Source organism: Gobius niger (genome assembly GCF_951799975.1).
Source record: "Gobius niger genome assembly, contig: SCAFFOLD_96, whole genome shotgun sequence".
Lineage (NCBI taxonomy): Eukaryota > Metazoa > Chordata > Actinopteri > Gobiiformes > Gobiidae > Gobius > Gobius niger.
Window position 1 is genome coordinate 1 of NW_027639276.1, and position 18,032 is coordinate 18,032.

Here is an 18,032-nt window from a genome sequence, read left to right on the forward strand (position 1 = left end):
CTAACCCGCCTCTGGAGTGAGTACCTATAACTATAACTGACTAACCCGCCTCTGGAGTGAGTACCTATAACTGACACTAACTAACCTGCCTCTGGAGTGAGTACCTATAACTGACACTAACTAACCCGCCTCTGGAGTGAGTACCTATAACTATAACTAACTAACCCGCCTCTGGAGTGAGTACCTATAACTATAACTAACTAACCCGCCTCTGGAGTGAGTACCTATAACTGACACTAACTAACCTGCCTCTGGAGTGAGTACCTATAACTGACTAACCCGCCTCTGGAGTGAGTACCTATAACTATAACTGACTAACCCGCCTCTGGAGTGAGTACCTATAACTATAACTAACTAACCCGCCTCTGGAGTGAGTACCTATAACTATAACTAACTAACCCGCCTCTGGAGTGAGTACCTATAACTATAACTAACTAACCCGCCTCTGGAGTGAGTACCTATAACTATAACTAACTAACCCGCCTCTGGAGTGAGTACCTATAACTATAACTAACTAACCCGCCTCTGGAGTGAGTACCTATAACTATAACTAACTAACCCGCCTCTGGAGTGAGTACCTATAACTATAACTAACTAACCCGCCTCTGGAGTGAGTACCTATAAGTAAGGACTAAACCCCTCGGAGCTGCGTTAGTCGGTTCTAACGCCCGACACAGTGTTGTTCCTCCTGCATTATAACGTCTAACGTCTCCTCGTTGTTTAATCCGCTTATACCAGGGTCCCACAAACCTAACATTTATAATAAATGTGTTTTTCATTGACTAAAGTCACTAAATCTGCCAGACTACGGGACTATTTTGTGTGGGTTATTAGCCGGTCGCTGAAGGCTGGTCTCAGAGCGAGTCATTCTCCGCAGCTATTACGAGGATCTCAGTCAGGCTCAACGACACAACATCAGCACAGAATCACAACACAACAGGACTAACCCGGAAACACTTTTCCCTGGAAGGAAACACCGATATGCGCCACTCGTGGGCAGGAGTTATTTACCTTTTACAAGGTTTAACCTGAAGCTAAAGCTAGCTAGCTCAACCAGCTCAACTGTTTATGGAAACAGCTGCGGTGGAGTCGCTCACACCTGGGCCCCCCCAACTCAAACTAACATGTTTGACTTTACTAATCCAGACAAATATGTTTAACCTCTTAACTCCCGCCTGAACCGAGAGGATCTTTTTCCTCACGTCATCACATTTTTTTCCATCTTTTTTTTGTTGGGTATTTAACTCATTTTTGTCATTTTTTTGTCATTTTTTGTCATTTTTTTGTCAATTTTTGGTCAATTTTTGACTGTATCTGATTCAGCTGTGTCATGCGTTGCTATGGCGATGCCACAGCGGAGTGACATCCCAGTGATTTAACTACCTGACTACGTGTGCGGTTACACCAAAATAATGCACCAGCCAGTAGAGTCCAGTATTCACCCAGACCATGGTGTAACTAACGCTAACTAACCCTGTAGTTACATGTATATTATGTGTTACAGCGGTGCAGTTCCAGAAGCCCTCTCTGGCGCCCTCTGTCTTCTGTGCTGTGGGACTGACCCTGGGCCTGGTGGGCGTGGCCTTAGGGACCTTCTTCCTGGTCAGAGGGAACGAGTGCCGCTGATTGGACGGATCTGTGATGTCGTTCTTCTTTTGTTTGACCTAAATTCACTTCATGATCAATGTTCAGATTCATCGTAGATTTTTACTGATTTTGTAAGAGAACAGTTCAGAATAAAGAGACTTGTTTTTCCTAAAAATAAGAAAATGTGTGTTTATAGTTACACTACATTACAATACATTAACCCACTATAATAAGAGTGTTTAAGACACTTCTGTAACAATAATAAAGAGATAGATTAATAAACAGCTGTTTCATGTGAAGGAGTTTTATTTTGTCGGTGACATTTGTTTTCTTGTTAAGTTCCTCATCAGACACTTCCTTCCCCGTGTTCACATTATAAAATCACATTTTCATACAGTCACATCAAATCACACTCTGAATTATTTGCAGTATTCACATTATTTACTGCACGTCTGTAAAACAAGCATAAAAACAAATCCACAATCAGAATGTAGTGGGGTGGTTTCTGACGTGCTCCCCTGGCTCCGCCCTTGAGCCCACCCCCCAGTTAGGAAGGTTATTTAACACACCTGGTTCCAGTGTGGTGCCCTCCCTCGCTGAGACTAGCTGGGTGTTCTCTGGTTGTCCCCACTCCTGGCACTGAGCTGACCATAGTGCCCCGTTTGCAACGTGGTTCCAGTGGTGGCCATGAGTTCCTAACAAGGAGGTATAGAAAAGTCCCTGTTTAATCTGTATGTTAAAAACTTAAGGGGAGACACTACAGGCAAAACTACATTTTTTCAGGTTTTGGGCCAAATCTGTCTCTGAACATACAAGCTTTCACCCGGAAACAGAAAACATGCCTAATCTTCACAATAACATGTTTAAATATTGCACTGATTCAATGTTCCCCCATAGACTTATATGGGAGAACACAATTTCAAGGGCCTTTTTCTCCAAACACATGTTTCTGTCATTGTGGCGACACTATGTCCACGTCAGTCGGACCTAAAGACTTCACATTTTCCAGCCTTGGACTGAACAAGATTTGGAAGATTTTTTCAGAGGGATTTTTTATTATTTAATCCCTTAAGCCCCATTTATTGAGTTTTGAATGTCAAAAAATAAGGCGAAAATTACATTTTTACACATTTTTCCACTAAAAAACAGATTATTTTAAAACTAGACAAGAAATCCTGAATCCGCTCTGAGAAAGTCTTGGCAACTCATTCATCAATAAAATGAAACCATACATTTGAATGTAGCTCTGTCCATTATTCAGATTTTGTCGCTGAAAAGATGGAAATTTGGGGCATTTTTAGGCATAAAACACCTTGTTCTGATATGAAAAGATAAAATAACAGAAAACTTGACATGTATTGTTTCTCACATTTACACCAGAGATCGACAGCAACAGCTTCACATTGAAATCTGTAAATATACATTTTTTCCCTGTTCACCTGCAGTGTCTCGCCTTAAACTAGATGAAATGGGTTTTGTTTTTCCCTCAGGGTCCTGTGAACCGTCAGGGTGGTAAGTTAGAACACACATGAACATACTTTGGTCTGCGGAGCCTTTCGAACAACTAATCTCCTTTTTACAGGCTCACCTGCTGCTGATTTGCCATTAGTTTACGTTTGTTCCTTTTGATGTAACTTATTTTGTTTTTCCTCTTTCTTGGAAATGAGTTTTGACAGTGGTGGTTATAGAGCGATTTGTTCGGGTTTTTGGTTACTTTGTTATAAGTGTTTTTTAGTTAATCTTTGCTATTTTTGGTTAGCCAACTGGGTTCGCTTTTAGTGTTTTTAAACTATAGGAATATTCACATTTTCATCTTAAATAAAATGAATTTGTAATTAAACTTGTTTTTTGTTGTAGATAATTAAATTCCTATTTTTCCTAATTGAGTGTCCTGCCTTAACTTGTGTTGCAGCCAATCATGAAGATTCTACTCTAGATCACTTTTTAATTAACTGCTTTGAATTGGAAGTCGACGTGTCTGTCCTTTTCATCAGAAACTTGCCTTGTGTTGCCTTGTGTTGCCTCGTGTTGCCTCGTGTTGCCTCGTGTTGCCTCGTGTTGCCTCGTGTTGCCTCGTGTTGCCTCGTGTTGCCTCGTGTTGCCTCGTGTTGCCTCGTGTTGCCTCGTGTTGCCTCGTGTTACCTCGTGTTACCTCGTGTTACCTCGTGTTACCTCGTGTTACCTCGTGTTACCTCGTGATCTGGTCATTTACCTCTCGGTTTTACTACAACATGATTTCATTTGTTGTTATTAGCTTGTTGCACGGTGTGGCTATGCTAGTTCCTCTGACCTGAAGGTGTGAGCGCCAGGACTTCCTGTCTGTTTTCTTTTCCTGGAATAATAATAATTTTCTAAAGATTATGTTGTGGGCGGTGAGTTCCTCGTCGATGATCATTTACTGTGTTCAAATCATGATGTAACGAGTTCAGAGGAGACGCCTGAGATCATGAAGGATCGAGAGTTTGTCTTGAAGCTAAAGGCTAACATGCTATGAAAAAACTGAATAAACGCACTATTTCAAATGTTTAACCTCTTAACTCCCGCCTGAACCCAGAGCATTATCTCCAGTTCAGCTTTACCCAGATCCTGTAGGCCAGTGTAACGCCTCATTTGAAAGCTAAGACCTACAAAACTCATCTAAATGGATCTTTTTCTTCACGTCATCACATTTTTTTCCATCCTTTTTGGGTGGGGGGTTTCAACTCATTTTGTAGCTTTTTTGTCATTATTTTTTTTATTTTTGTCAAATTTTTTGTCAAATTTTGCGTCACTTTTTTGTCACATTTCCACCATTGTTCAAACTCACTGATCCTTATAAACATAAATATTTACTCTGTACAGCAACTCGTTAACCTGCAGGAAGTGATCGTCTACCAGGGACTGTAGGAAACACCATGATTGGAACGGGTCGAAGCTAATCTTAATAGAAATTAATACAAACAGGAAGTACTAGCGCCCACAACTTCAGCTCAGAGGAACTAGCGTAGCCACATTGTGCAACAAGCTAATTGGTCTGTGTTTCACTGTTTATGACCAAGAGGATTTCCTTCCTCTGAATAGAAGAGTCTGACCTGAAACAGCAAAATGACCAGAAACTGCGTCTCGTTAAACTTCGGTGGAACAGCTGAACATTTGAACATCACACATTTAACACAAGGGTCGTCTGCTCAGCCATGTCTTCCCTCACCTCCGGTCATGAGATCTGGGTAATGACAGAACCAGATCAGCGATGCTCAGGGTCGTCTCAGGGTGGCTGGGCGTGAGGAGCTCAGGGTAGAGCAGCTGAGGAGCCTCCTGGTCCCTCCCTGTTCCAGGTCTGTCCTGTTGGGAGGAGGCCCAGAACATCTGCAGGGGGTGTGCATGGATGGGGAAGTCTGGGCATCTCAGACTTCTGCCCCGACAAAGAGGAAGAAAATGGACGGACGGAGGATTGAACAAACCGTGAAAGTTGGAAGTAGCTGAGCAAAGTTTCTTAGCTATTTCCTGAACTCGTTTCTAGCTCTCAAAGACCCTCCTGCACATCCTGAAGAAACTCGTCTCACTTCACAGGAAACACAGGGCGGAGCTAAGGCTGAGCTTTAGCTTCCTGGTTGGTGCTAACTTTAGACACAGAACTATGTCTCTGATAACAGCCAGACTCTCCCACACAGATGAAATGTTTCCTGTTCATCTGTCTCATGTGAGATAACAGCAGGTTTATCTAGTCTGTGCAGAGGGAATGTTCACAGAGCAAACAGAATGGACCAGGACGAACACAACTATAAATGTACAAGAAGCAAATCATTCATAAATCAATGTATCAATTACTAATTAATCAAGTCTAAATATAATGTAGTTCATGTGTTTGTTTGCTGTTTTAAGGGAAAGTCCATGTTGATCTTTATGTGTCCATCCCTGAGGCTGGACCAGGAGTGGACTTTTCAGGACAAAGACCCCTCAGGTCAGGTCCAGAAGGACAATGGTCAGATCTGATGAGGCTGCAGTAAATGATCTGTTGCAGACACTGAAGCCAAGTTGTTCCTGACTGCAGTCATGTGACGCTGGTCACATGATCATGTTTTATATAAAGGTCCTGTAACCTGTGAGTGTCAGTGTCACAGTGAGATCCTCAGCCTAAGGTGCAGGTCAGAGATGACGGGGAGCTGGATCACTCTGCTGCTGCTGCTGCTGCTGCTGCTACTGGGAACCACAGGTCAGACTTTATTTATCTTTTTTGTTTGAGCAGCCGAGTTTCACAATATTCAGCTGATGAATAGCTGTTCAAACTGACATATTTGGATCCATCAAAGTGTAGATTGAAATGAACTTAACATATACTGTGTTTTAACGTTTCAAATACATGTCAAATAATGAACATCCAGAAACATTGCTTATTACACGGCTCTTCACAGCGTAAGTAGAAGCTCCGTTGATTTGAATGGGATTTCATTACTTCCTGATAAAGGACGTCTGAGTTGGTGCTTTCATATCACTCCGTATATCACTCTCATATCACTCCACACGTACGTAGCAGCGACACTATCTGTCCCGTCACTGAGAGAGAAGTCGGGGAATCGCTCATGAAGTTAGTGTGAGTCTGACTTTAAGATTCACCACCATTCCTCCAACTGCGCCTTCAGCTAAGTAGCTAGGCTAGCTGCTAGCCTTGCTGCTTCTAGCCTAGCAAAACGCTGCCGAGCAACGCGCAAACATTTGGGAACTATTTGTCGTGGAAGTCATTAAATAAACCTTTCGACCTTTATAAAAGTGTACGAAGTTTATGTTGTGTGTTCAGTTGCAAATGGCCGAAAATAAGCACCTTCAGGGTGAACCGGACCCTCCGCTTCGCATCGGGGTCCGGTTCACCCTGAAGGTGCTTATTTTCCCGATAATGACCAGCGTTCTATACATTATCCTTTACATAAACACAGTTATCACCAGGACATGAGAACAGACTGGACCTGAAAAAGTGAGTTCATAACGGAAGTCACTGAGGCTGCCACTAACAGCACATACTGTTAATTTAATGGGGGCCTACACTGTATTAGGCCACACCCCCTCATGGAAACATCCTTATCCAGCTGTTCCATGTGTCTGAAAGTGAATATACACACGGTCTGCTTTCAGATGGATATCCCAATGTGTACACGGTCCACTGTGACTTTAACTCCACTCGCCCTGAGGACATACGGTACATCAGGTCCTACGTGTACCACAAACGGGAGTACCTCAGGTTCGACAGCTGCGTGGGCAGGTTTGTGGGGTTCACTGAGTATGGAGTGGAGATCGCAGAGAGATGGAACACTGACACTGCCTATCTGGAGAGAGTGAGACATGATAAGTACATCTGGTGTGCTCCCTACCTCTCCCTCCTCTACAAAAACCTCTTCTCCAAATCAGGTGAGTCACAGGACGCCCCCTTATGGACGTGTAGCGTAATGGAATGATGTTTGGATTAGATTTACAGACATGGCTCACGGCAGTTTTCATTCTTCAGTTTCATCATGTGAAATGAATCAAATGAACGAAAGTGTCGCATGAATCCAGTTTGAACGTCAATGACAAACAAGTGAGTTTAAAACAAACAACACAAACTTGTTCTCTGTTGTTCCAGTGGAGCCGCACGCAGTGATCCACACAGCGTCCTCTAGTGGCAGTGAGAGGGTACTGGTCTGCAGCGTCTACGGCTTCTTCCCCAAAGACATCACTGTGACCTGGACCAACAACCAGCAGCAGATCAGCACCGGAGTCTCCAACTCTGAGACCATGTCTGACCAGGACTTTACCTATCAGAGGCACTCTCACCTGGAGTACACGCCCAGGTACTGTCCTTTAGGTACTCTCACCTGGAGTACACACCCAGGTACTGTCCTTTAGGTACTCTCACCTGGAGTACACGCCCAGGTACTCTTTCTTAGGTAGACAGCAGTCTGTCTGTCTATAAAAATAAGAGTAAACTACTGTGGTGTAACACATTCTCTGCTTCAGTAAATGCTGCAGGATTTCAGGACTGAATGACCAAATATATCACACTGGGATTTTAAAAAGAGCAAGTTGTATTTTCCATTAGACGGTAGTTTCACAATGACCAGTTTAAAGACAACCAGGAACATTCATTTGAGAATAATACCACATAGTCCCTAACATTACTAAGGACTAAAGCAGAACATGTGTATGTGAGAAAAGCTTGTGTTGGGGAAACTTATTACAAGAGGAGTTACAAACATATATTCCTTTTTCCAGTAACTAACGTATTACTTAAACAGAATATGGGAATAAATTAGTCATTACAATTTAGAAAACTCAAGTTAACTCAAGTGCGTTTAAATGGTTTGTTTTGATGCACGAAAATACCAAACTCCCCCCAAACAAAATGCAGCACCGACTCATGGTCCTGGTGTATAAGATCTGCAGTTAGTGTAGTTTATATCATCAAAACAAAACAAATGTGATGGATGTGACTCAGAGGCTCTTCTTGTGACAGGTCTGGATATAACAGAGTCTCTTATTTTGACAGGTCTGGATATAACAGAGTCTCTTATTTTGACAGGTCCGGGGACCAGATTTCCTGTGTGGTTGAACACATCAGTCTGAAAGAGCCCTTGATCCTGGATTATGGTAAGAACTGGAATAAACTGGACCAGATCTTATTATGAGTTTATAATCACTAAAACCTTCTTAACGGTGCCTGTAGAGGGCGCTCTCTCTCTCTCTCTCTCTCTCTCTATAGTTGTAATAACCTGTGTGTCCTGTAGAGGGCGCTCTCTCTCTCTCTCTCTATAGTTGTAATAACCTGTGTGTCCTGTAGAGGGCGCTCTCTCTCTATAGTTGTAATAACCTGTGTGTCCTGTAGAGGGCGCTCTCTCTCTATAGTTGTAGTAACCTGTGTGTCCTGTAGAGGGCGCTCTCTCTCTCTCTCTCTATAGTTGTAATAACCTGTGTGTCCTGTAGAGGGCGCTCTCTCTCTCTCTCTCTATAGTTGTAATAACCTGTGTGTCCTGTAGAGGGCGCTCTCTCTCTATAGTTGTAGTAACCTGTGTGTCCTGTAGATGGCGCTCTCTCTCTATAGTTGTAATAACCTGTGTGTCCTGTAGAGGGCGCTCTCTCTCTATAGTTGTAGTAACCTGTGTGTCCTGTAGAGGGCGCTCTCTCTCTCTATAGTTGTAATAACCTGTGTGTCCTGTAGAGGGCGCTCTCTCTCTCTATAGTTGTAATAACCTGTGTGTCCTGTAGAGGGCGCTCTCTCTCTATAGTTGTAATAACCTGTGTGTCCTGTAGAGGGCGCTCTCTCTCTCTCTCTATAGTTGTAATAACCTGTGTGTCCTGTAGAGGGCGCGCTCTCTCTATAGTTGTAATAACCTGTGTGTCCTGTAGAGGGCGCTCTCTCTCTATAGTTGTAATAACCTGTGTGTCCTGTAGAGGGCGCTCTCTCTCTCTATAGTTGTAATAACCTGTGTGTCCTGTAGAGGGCGCTCTCTCTCTCTCTATAGTTGTAATAACCTGTGTGTCCTGTAGAGGGCGCGCTCTCTCTATAGTTGTAATAACCTGTGTGTCCTGTAGAGGGCGCTCTCTCTCTATAGTTGTAATAACCTGTGTGTCCTGTAGAGGGCGCTCTCTCTCTATAGTTGTAATAACCTGTGTGTCCTGTAGAGGGCTCTCTCTCTCTATAGTTGTAATAACCTGTGTGTCCTGTAGAGGGCGCTCTCTCTCTATAGTTGTAATAACCTGTGTGTCCTGTAGAGGGCGCTCTCTCTCTCTCTCTATAGTTGTAATAACCTGTGTGTCCTGTAGAGGGCGCTCTCTCTCTATAGTTGTAATAACCTGTGTGTCCTGTAGAGGGCGCTCTCTCTCTCTATAGTTGTAATAACCTGTGTGTCCTGTAGAGGGCTCTCTCTCTATAGTTGTAATAACCTGTGTGTCCTGTAGAGGGCGCTCTCTCTCTATAGTTGTAATAACCTGTGTGTCCTGTAGAGGGCGCTCTCTCTCTATAGTTGTAATAACCTGTGTGTCCTGTAGAGGGCGCTCTCTCTCTATAGTTGTAATAACCTGTGTGTCCTGTAGAGGGCTCTCTCTCTCTATAGTTGTAATAACCTGTGTGTCCTGTAGAGGGCGCTCTCTCTCTCTCTCTCTATAGTTGTAATAACCTGTGTGTCCTGTAGAGGGCGCTCTCTCTCTATAGTTGTAATAACCTGTGTGTCCTGTAGAGGGCGCTCTCTCTCTCTATAGCTGTAATAACCTGTGTGTCCTGTAGAGGGCGCTCTCTCTCTCTATAGTTGTAATAACCTGTGTGTCCTGTAGAGGGCTCTCTCTCTCTATAGTTGTAATAACCTGTGTGTCCTGTAGAGGGCGCTCTCTCTCTATAGTTGTAATAACCTGTGTGTCCTGTAGAGGGCGCTCTCTCTCTCTATAGTTGTAATAACCTGTGTGTCCTGTAGAGGGCGCTCTCTCTCTATAGTTGTAATAACCTGTGTGTCCTGTAGAGGGCGCTCTCTCTCTCTATAGTTGTAATAACCTGTGTGTCCTGTAGAGGGCTCTCTCTCTCTCTATAGTTGTAATAACCTGTGTGTCCTGTAGAGGGCGCTCTCTCTCTCTATAGTTGTAATAACCTGTGTGTCCTGTAGAGGGCGCTCTCTCTCTCTATAGTTGTAATAACCTGTGTGTCCTGTAGAGGGCGCTCTCTCTCTCTCTCTCTATAGTTGTAATAACCTGTGTGTCCTGTAGAGGGCGCTCTCTCTCTATAGTTGTAATAACCTGTGTGTCCTGTAGAGGGCTCTCTCTCTCTATAGTTGTAATAACCTGTGTGTCCTGTAGAGGGCGCTCTCTCTCTCTATAGTTGTAATAACCTGTGTGTCCTGTAGAGGGCGCTCTCTCTCTATAGTTGTAATAACCTGTGTGTCCTGTAGAGGGCGCTCTCTCTCTCTCTCTATAGTTGTAATAACCTGTGTGTCCTGTAGAGGGCGCGCTCTCTCTCTATAGTTGTAATAACCTGTGTGTCCTGTAGAGGGCGCTCTCTCTCTCTATAGTTGTAATAACCTGTGTGTCCTGTAGAGGGCGCTCTCTCTCTATAGTTGTAATAACCTGTGTGTCCTGTAGAGGGCGCTCTCTCTCTCTATAGTTGTAATAACCTGTGTGTCCTGTAGAGGGCGCTCTCTCTCTCTATAGTTGTAATAACCTGTGTGTCCTGTAGAGGGCGCTCTCTCTCTCTCTATAGTTGTAGTAACCTGTGTGTCCTGTAGAGGGCGGTCTCTCTCTATAGTTGTAATAACCTGTGTGTCCTGTAGAGGGCGCTCTCTCTCTATAGTTGTAATAACCTGTGTGTCCTGTAGAGGGCGCTCTCTCTCTCTCTCTATAGTTGTAATAACCTGTGTGTCCTGTAGAGGGCGCTCTCTCTCTCTCTATAGTTGTAGTAACCTGTGTGTCCTGTAGAGGGCGGTCTCTCTCTATAGTTGTAATAACCTGTGTGTCCTGTAGAGGGCGCTCTCTCTCTCTCTCTATAGTTGTAATAACCTGTGTGTCCTGTAGAGGGCGCTCTCTCTCTCTATAGTTGTAATAACCTGTGTGTCCTGTAGAGGGCGCTCTCTCTCTATAGTTGTAATAACCTGTGTGTCCTGTAGAGGGCGCTCTCTCTCTCTATAGTTGTAATAACCTGTGTGTCCTGTAGAGGGCGCTCTCTCTCTATAGTTGTAATAACCTGTGTGTCCTGTAGAGGGCGCTCTCTCTCTCTATAGTTGTAATAACCTGTGTGTCCTGTAGAGGGCGCTCTCTCTCTATAGTTGTAATAACCTGTGTGTCCTGTAGAGGGCTCTCTCTCTCTCTCTATAGTTGTAATAACCTGTGTGTCCTGTAGAGGGCGCTCTCTCTCTATAGTTGTAATAACCTGTGTGTCCTGTAGAGGGCGCTCTCTCTCTCTATAGTTGTAATAACCTGTGTGTCCTGTAGAGGGCTCTCTCTCTATAGTTGTAATAACCTGTGTGTCCTGTAGAGGGCGCTCTCTCTCTATAGTTGTAATAACCTGTGTGTCCTGTAGAGGGCGCTCTCTCTCTATAGTTGTAATAACCTGTGTGTCCTGTAGAGGGCGCTCTCTCTCTATAGTTGTAATAACCTGTGTGTCCTGTAGAGGGCTCTCTCTCTCTATAGTTGTAATAACCTGTGTGTCCTGTAGAGGGCGCTCTCTCTCTCTCTCTCTATAGTTGTAATAACCTGTGTGTCCTGTAGAGGGCGCTCTCTCTCTATAGTTGTAATAACCTGTGTGTCCTGTAGAGGGCGCTCTCTCTCTCTATAGCTGTAATAACCTGTGTGTCCTGTAGAGGGCGCTCTCTCTCTCTATAGTTGTAATAACCTGTGTGTCCTGTAGAGGGCTCTCTCTCTCTATAGTTGTAATAACCTGTGTGTCCTGTAGAGGGCGCTCTCTCTCTATAGTTGTAATAACCTGTGTGTCCTGTAGAGGGCGCTCTCTCTCTCTATAGTTGTAATAACCTGTGTGTCCTGTAGAGGGCGCTCTCTCTCTATAGTTGTAATAACCTGTGTGTCCTGTAGAGGGCGCTCTCTCTCTCTATAGTTGTAATAACCTGTGTGTCCTGTAGAGGGCTCTCTCTCTCTCTATAGTTGTAATAACCTGTGTGTCCTGTAGAGGGCGCTCTCTCTCTCTATAGTTGTAATAACCTGTGTGTCCTGTAGAGGGCGCTCTCTCTCTCTATAGTTGTAATAACCTGTGTGTCCTGTAGAGGGCTCTCTCTCTCTATAGTTGTAATAACCTGTGTGTCCTGTAGAGGGCGCTCTCTCTCTCTATAGTTGTAATAACCTGTGTGTCCTGTAGAGGGCGCTCTCTCTCTATAGTTGTAATAACCTGTGTGTCCTGTAGAGGGCGCTCTCTCTCTCTCTCTATAGTTGTAATAACCTGTGTGTCCTGTAGAGGGCGCGCTCTCTCTCTATAGTTGTAATAACCTGTGTGTCCTGTAGAGGGCGCTCTCTCTCTCTATAGTTGTAATAACCTGTGTGTCCTGTAGAGGGCGCTCTCTCTCTATAGTTGTAATAACCTGTGTGTCCTGTAGAGGGCGCTCTCTCTCTCTATAGTTGTAATAACCTGTGTGTCCTGTAGAGGGCGCTCTCTCTCTCTCTCTCTCTATAGTTGTAATAACCTGTGTGTCCTGTAGAGGGCGCTCTCTCTCTCTATAGTTGTAATAACCTGTGTGTCCTGTAGAGGGCGCTCTCTCTCTCTATAGTTGTAATAACCTGTGTGTCCTGTAGAGGGCGCTCTCTCTCTCTCTATAGTTGTAATAACCTGTGTGTCCTGTAGAGGGCGCTCTCTCTCTCTCTTTAGTTGTAATAACCTGTGTGTCCTGTAGAGGGCGCTCTCTCTCTCTCTATAGTTGTAATAACCTGTGTGTCCTGTAGAGGGCTCTCTCTCTCTATAGTTGTAATAACCTGTGTGTCCTGTAGAGGGCGCTCTCTCTCTATAGTTGTAATAACCTGTGTGTCCTGTAGAGGGCGCTCTCTCTCTCTCTCTATAGTTGTAATAACCTGTGTGTCCTGTAGAGGGCGCTCTCTCTCTCTATAGTTTTAATAACCTGTGTGTCCTGTAGAGGGCGCTCTCTCTCTCTATAGTTGTAATAACCTGTGTGTCCTGTAGAGGGCGCTCTCTCTCTCTCTATAGTTGTAATAACCTGTGTGTCCTGTAGAGGGCGCTCTCTCTCTCTATAGTTGTAATAACCTGTGTGTCCTGTAGAGGGCGCTCTCTCTCTCTATAGTTGTAATAACCTGTGTGTCCTGTAGAGGGCGCTCTCTCTCTCTCTATAGTTGTAGTAACCTGTGTGTCCTGTAGAGGGCGGTCTCTCTCTATAGTTGTAATAACCTGTGTGTCCTGTAGAGGGCGCTCTCTCTCTCTCTATAGTTGTAGTAACCTGTGTGTCCTGTAGAGGGCGCGCTCTCTCTATAGTTGTAATAACCTGTGTGTCCTGTAGAGGGCGCTCTCTCTCTCTCTATAGTTGTAATAACCTGTGTGTCCTGTAGAGGGCTCTCTCTCTCTCTCTCTCTCTCTCTATAGTTGTAATAACCTGTGTGTCCTGTAGAGGGCGCGCTCTCTCTCTCTCTCTCTCTCTATAGTTGTAATAACCTGTGTGTCCTGTAGAGGGCGCTCTCTCTCTATAGTTGTAATAACCTGTGTGTCCTGTAGAGGGCGGTCTCTCTCTCTATAGTTGTAGTAACCTGTGTGTCCTGTAGAGGGCGCTCTCTCTCTCTCTCTCTATAGTTGTAATAACCTGTGTGTCCTGTAGAGGGCGGTCTCTCTGACGGGGACAGGAATAAAGTGGCCATCGGGGCGTCTGGTCTGGTCCTGGGGCTGGTTCTGTCTTTGGCCGGATTCATCTACTACAGACACAAGAGCAGAGGTCAGAGGTCACAGTGAACTCTGAGCAGAGGTCAGAGGTCACAGTGAAGTCTCTGAGCAGAGGTCAGAGGTCACAGTGAACTGTTTTTTACTGAATGAAAGTGAATAATGTATTTTCTGTTTCAGGTCTGACTCTGGTTCCGTCACACTGAGCTCTGCCTGAAGGAAGATTATTTATGAATGAAGGAACTCGTGCTCAGTCTGTGCTCACACTTAATGCACTACTTCAAACTATTGTACTTCATACTCGCCCTCTTTTAAACCTTTATCATTTATCTCACTTTTATGTTTTTGTTTTGCACTGACAATAAAACCCATTCTGAAACATTATCCCGGAGTAACGTCATCATAAAGTTTGCTGCAGTTGATCTGAAACATGTGGAACAAACTCTGACTTCAGTAATAAAACAAAAACATCTGAGTTTGTGAAATCTAAGAATCAATATTCAACATCGTACACGGATGATTTCAATTACAAGAAGCAGAAAATACAGAAAATGCATGATTGTGTGACTCTACTGTACATCTGCCGACAGATTTCAGTTTGATCAAATAAATACAACGTCTGTAAAAGCTTTAATGTTTGTAGAAAAGTAGAGCAGCTGCTTCACAAAGATCAGGTCAGTTTAACACAAGGCAAAAGTCTGAGCCTCATGGACTTAATCAATCACAGAGTTTAATGGACGGATTTTTTTTTCTGATTTACTTTTTTATTTAAAACCCAAGAAACAAGATTCTAAATATAATATATACAAATACAAATACAAATACAGAAGGTGTTAAGGGTAGTTCAGTGTGAGGAAGTTGTTCAGGTTGTGTTTTTTATTGTGTTCAGTTCTGCTTTGGTTTGTGGAGTAAAAAGTAATAATAAAATATTGTTTTATCTGTCTGTGAAGCACTTTGGTCTTCCTTGTGTTGTTGTAAGGTGCTATACAAATATACTTGGATTGATTGATGAAAATAACAAAAATAAATGAAACAAAGTAAAATAGGCAAGAATGTCATAAATAATGAGGGGGGAAAAGCAGAGAAACAAACCAGATGTTCCTCTACTCATCATCTTCATCATCATCATCATCATCATCATCATCATCATCATCATTGCTCATTTAGATGTTTATTTTGCTGAGTGTTGGTGCATTAATAAAAGAGTGTTTGTGAGTTGGATGTTTTATTCAGAGTCACATAAACATATTTACACAGAGTAAGAACAGACACTGAATCTGTCCAAACATTTTCCTTTTATACGACACACTTCCTTTGCCAAAAGAAAAAATAAACAGCTCGAAAAGAAGCGCAAATGTTCATATATTTAAACAATGCGGCTGCTACAATAACTTATAATAATGAATAATCACAGTGGTCACGTATGTAAATGAAATACAACAATGTATGACATTAAATCACTTACACAACATACTGCACTTTATAACAAGTATATACAGTATTTATTCACTTCTATAACCAATATATGATTATTATTATTCATTATAAGATCATCACTAACCCATACAGTATTATTTTACACGTACATTTTACACGTTTGATATATAACATAATACATATGTGTTCATGAGAAGTGTATACGGTAATGACAGATTGATTTATGCTCATGGTAATGTTTCATTTGATGATATTTGTTTAAACAAGTTTTTTTTTTTAGTTCAGGTCAAACCTGGGCTCAGTCTCGAGGAAAACGCTTCATCAAACTGATGATCTTTATCCAGAGCCGTCCCTGTGGCTGCAGTTCACAGGAACGTCCTGATGGAGGCGCTACTTCACTGCAGTTCACAGTAACATCCTGATGGAGGCGCTACTTCACTGCAGTTCACAGGAACGTCCTGATGGAGGCGCTACTTCACTGCAGTTCACAGTAACGTCCTGATGGAGGCGCTACTTCACTGCAGTTCACAGGAACGTCCTGATGGAGGCGCTACTTCACTGCAGTTCACAGGAACGTCCTGATGGAGGCGCTACTTCACTACAGTTCACAGGAACGTCCTGATGGAGGCGCTACTTCACTGCAGTTCACAGGAACGTCCTGATGGAGGCGCTACTTCACTGCAGTTCACAGGAACGTCCTGATGGAGGCGCTACTTCACTGCAGTTCACAGTAACGTCCTGATGGAGGCGCTACTTCACTGCAGTTCACAGGAACGTCCTGATGGAGGTGCTACTTCACTGCAGTTCACAGGAACGTCCTGATGGAGGCGCTACTTCACTGCAGTTCACAGCAACGTCCTGATGGAGGCGCTACTTCACTGCAGTTCACAGGAACGTCCTGATGGAGGCGCTACTTCACTATAGAAAACACACGGTTTAATCCAGTGGAGTTTAGACTAACCCTGACTCATAATAATCAGAATCATAATAATCAAACCCCAACTAATAATAATAATAATAATAATAATAATAATAATAATAATAATAATAATAATAATAATAATAATAATAATAATAATAATAATAATAATAATAATAATAATAATAATAATCACATCAGGATCATGAGTCCAGTTCTGTTTCCTGTGGAAGAATCTTCATTATATATGATGTAGATCCAACTGGACTAAACCAGGACTAACCCGGGACTAAACCAGGACTAAACCAGGACTAAACTAGGACTAAACTAGGACTAAACCGGGTCTAAAAGGCTCAAAAACTGACCTAAATGTGACTAATTGAAACCAAACCAGAAAAACACAGGATTTATATTCAAAAAGATTCTTTCAGATCAAAATGATTAAAGTAAAAACGACCCTGCGGACCACCACGGGGACCACCACAGGGACCACCACAGGGACCACAGGGACCACCACAGGGACCACAGGGACCACCACGGGGACCACCACAGGGACCACGGGGACCACCACAGGGACCACGGGGACCACCACAGGGACCACCACAGGGACCACCACAGGGACCACCACAGGGACCACCACGGGGACCACAGGGACCACCACGGGGACCACCACAGGGACCACCACGGGGACCACAGGGACCACCACGGGGACCACGGGCCGGGGTTGGAGACTAAAGGCTCGTTTCGACTGAACCTGCCGTGACAGAAGAGTTTGTAAAACATGTAAATCCTGAAGTGAAGAAGTTGCAGGTTTGTGCAGAGCTCTGCCCGGTAACAGCCGACTCAGGCCTGTCCTGGATTCTGATTGGCTCAGAGCAGGTCTTCAGGGACTTTCCTCAGACTCAGACTCAGACCGGACCAACCTGAACCTCAGGGAGAGTTTCCTCTTTAACCTGAAGCTGCTGAATCTGATACAAACATCAGAGACGTTCTGCTGATCCACAGGCTTTACTGATGATTCTCTGAGACAGATAAACAATGGAGACACAGCCCTGTAGGACCCTGTTCAATGGGTCACAGCCCTGTAGGACCCTGTTCAATGGGTCACAGCCCTGTAGGACCCTGTTCAATGGAGTCACAGCCCTGTAGGACCCTGTTCAATGGAGACACAGCCCTGTAGGACCCTGTTCAATGGAGACACAGCCCTGTAGGACCCTGTTCAATGAGGACACAGCCCTGTAGGACCCTGTTCAATGAGGACACAGCCCTGTAGGACCCTGTTCAATGGAGACACAGCCCTGTAGGACCCTGTTCAATGGAGACACAGCCCTGTAGGACCCTGTTCAATGAGGACACAGCCCTGTAGGACCCTGTTCAATGGAGACACAGCCCTGTAGGACCCTGTTCAATGGAGACACAGCCCTGTAGGACCCTGTTCAATGAGGACACAGCCCTGTAGGACCCTGTTCAATGAGGACACAGCCCTGTAGGACCCTGTTCAATGGAGTCACAGCCCTGTAGGACCCTGTTCAATGGGTCACAGCCCTGTAGGACCCTGTTCAATGGAGTCACAGCCCTGTAGGACCCTGTTCAATGAGGACACAGCCCTGTAGGACCCTGTTCAATGGAGTCACAGCCCTGTAGGACCCTGTTCAATGAGGACACAGCCCTGTAGGACCCTGTTCAATGAGGTCACAGCCCTGTAGGACCCTGTTCAATGAGGACACAGCCCTGTAGGACCCTGTTCAATGGAGACACAGCCCTGTAGGACCCTGTTCA

General features: G+C 44.2%; 1 protein-coding gene across 1 annotated transcript; it reads left to right on the forward strand.

Moving 5' to 3' along the window:
* Positions 1-5,718: 5,718 nt before the first annotated feature.
* Positions 5,719-14,103, forward strand: LOC306982639 (H-2 class II histocompatibility antigen, E-S beta chain-like; the record flags this gene model as incomplete). The annotated part of the gene is made up of 6 exons (XM_079583106.1): positions 5,719-5,779; positions 6,694-6,916; positions 7,137-7,388; positions 8,117-8,184; positions 13,839-13,952; positions 14,078-14,103. The coding sequence occupies 6 exons, from the start codon at positions 5,719-5,721 to the stop codon at positions 14,101-14,103; spliced, it is 744 nt and encodes a 247-aa protein (XP_079439232.1).
* Between the last annotated feature and the right edge of the window lie 3,929 nt (positions 14,104-18,032).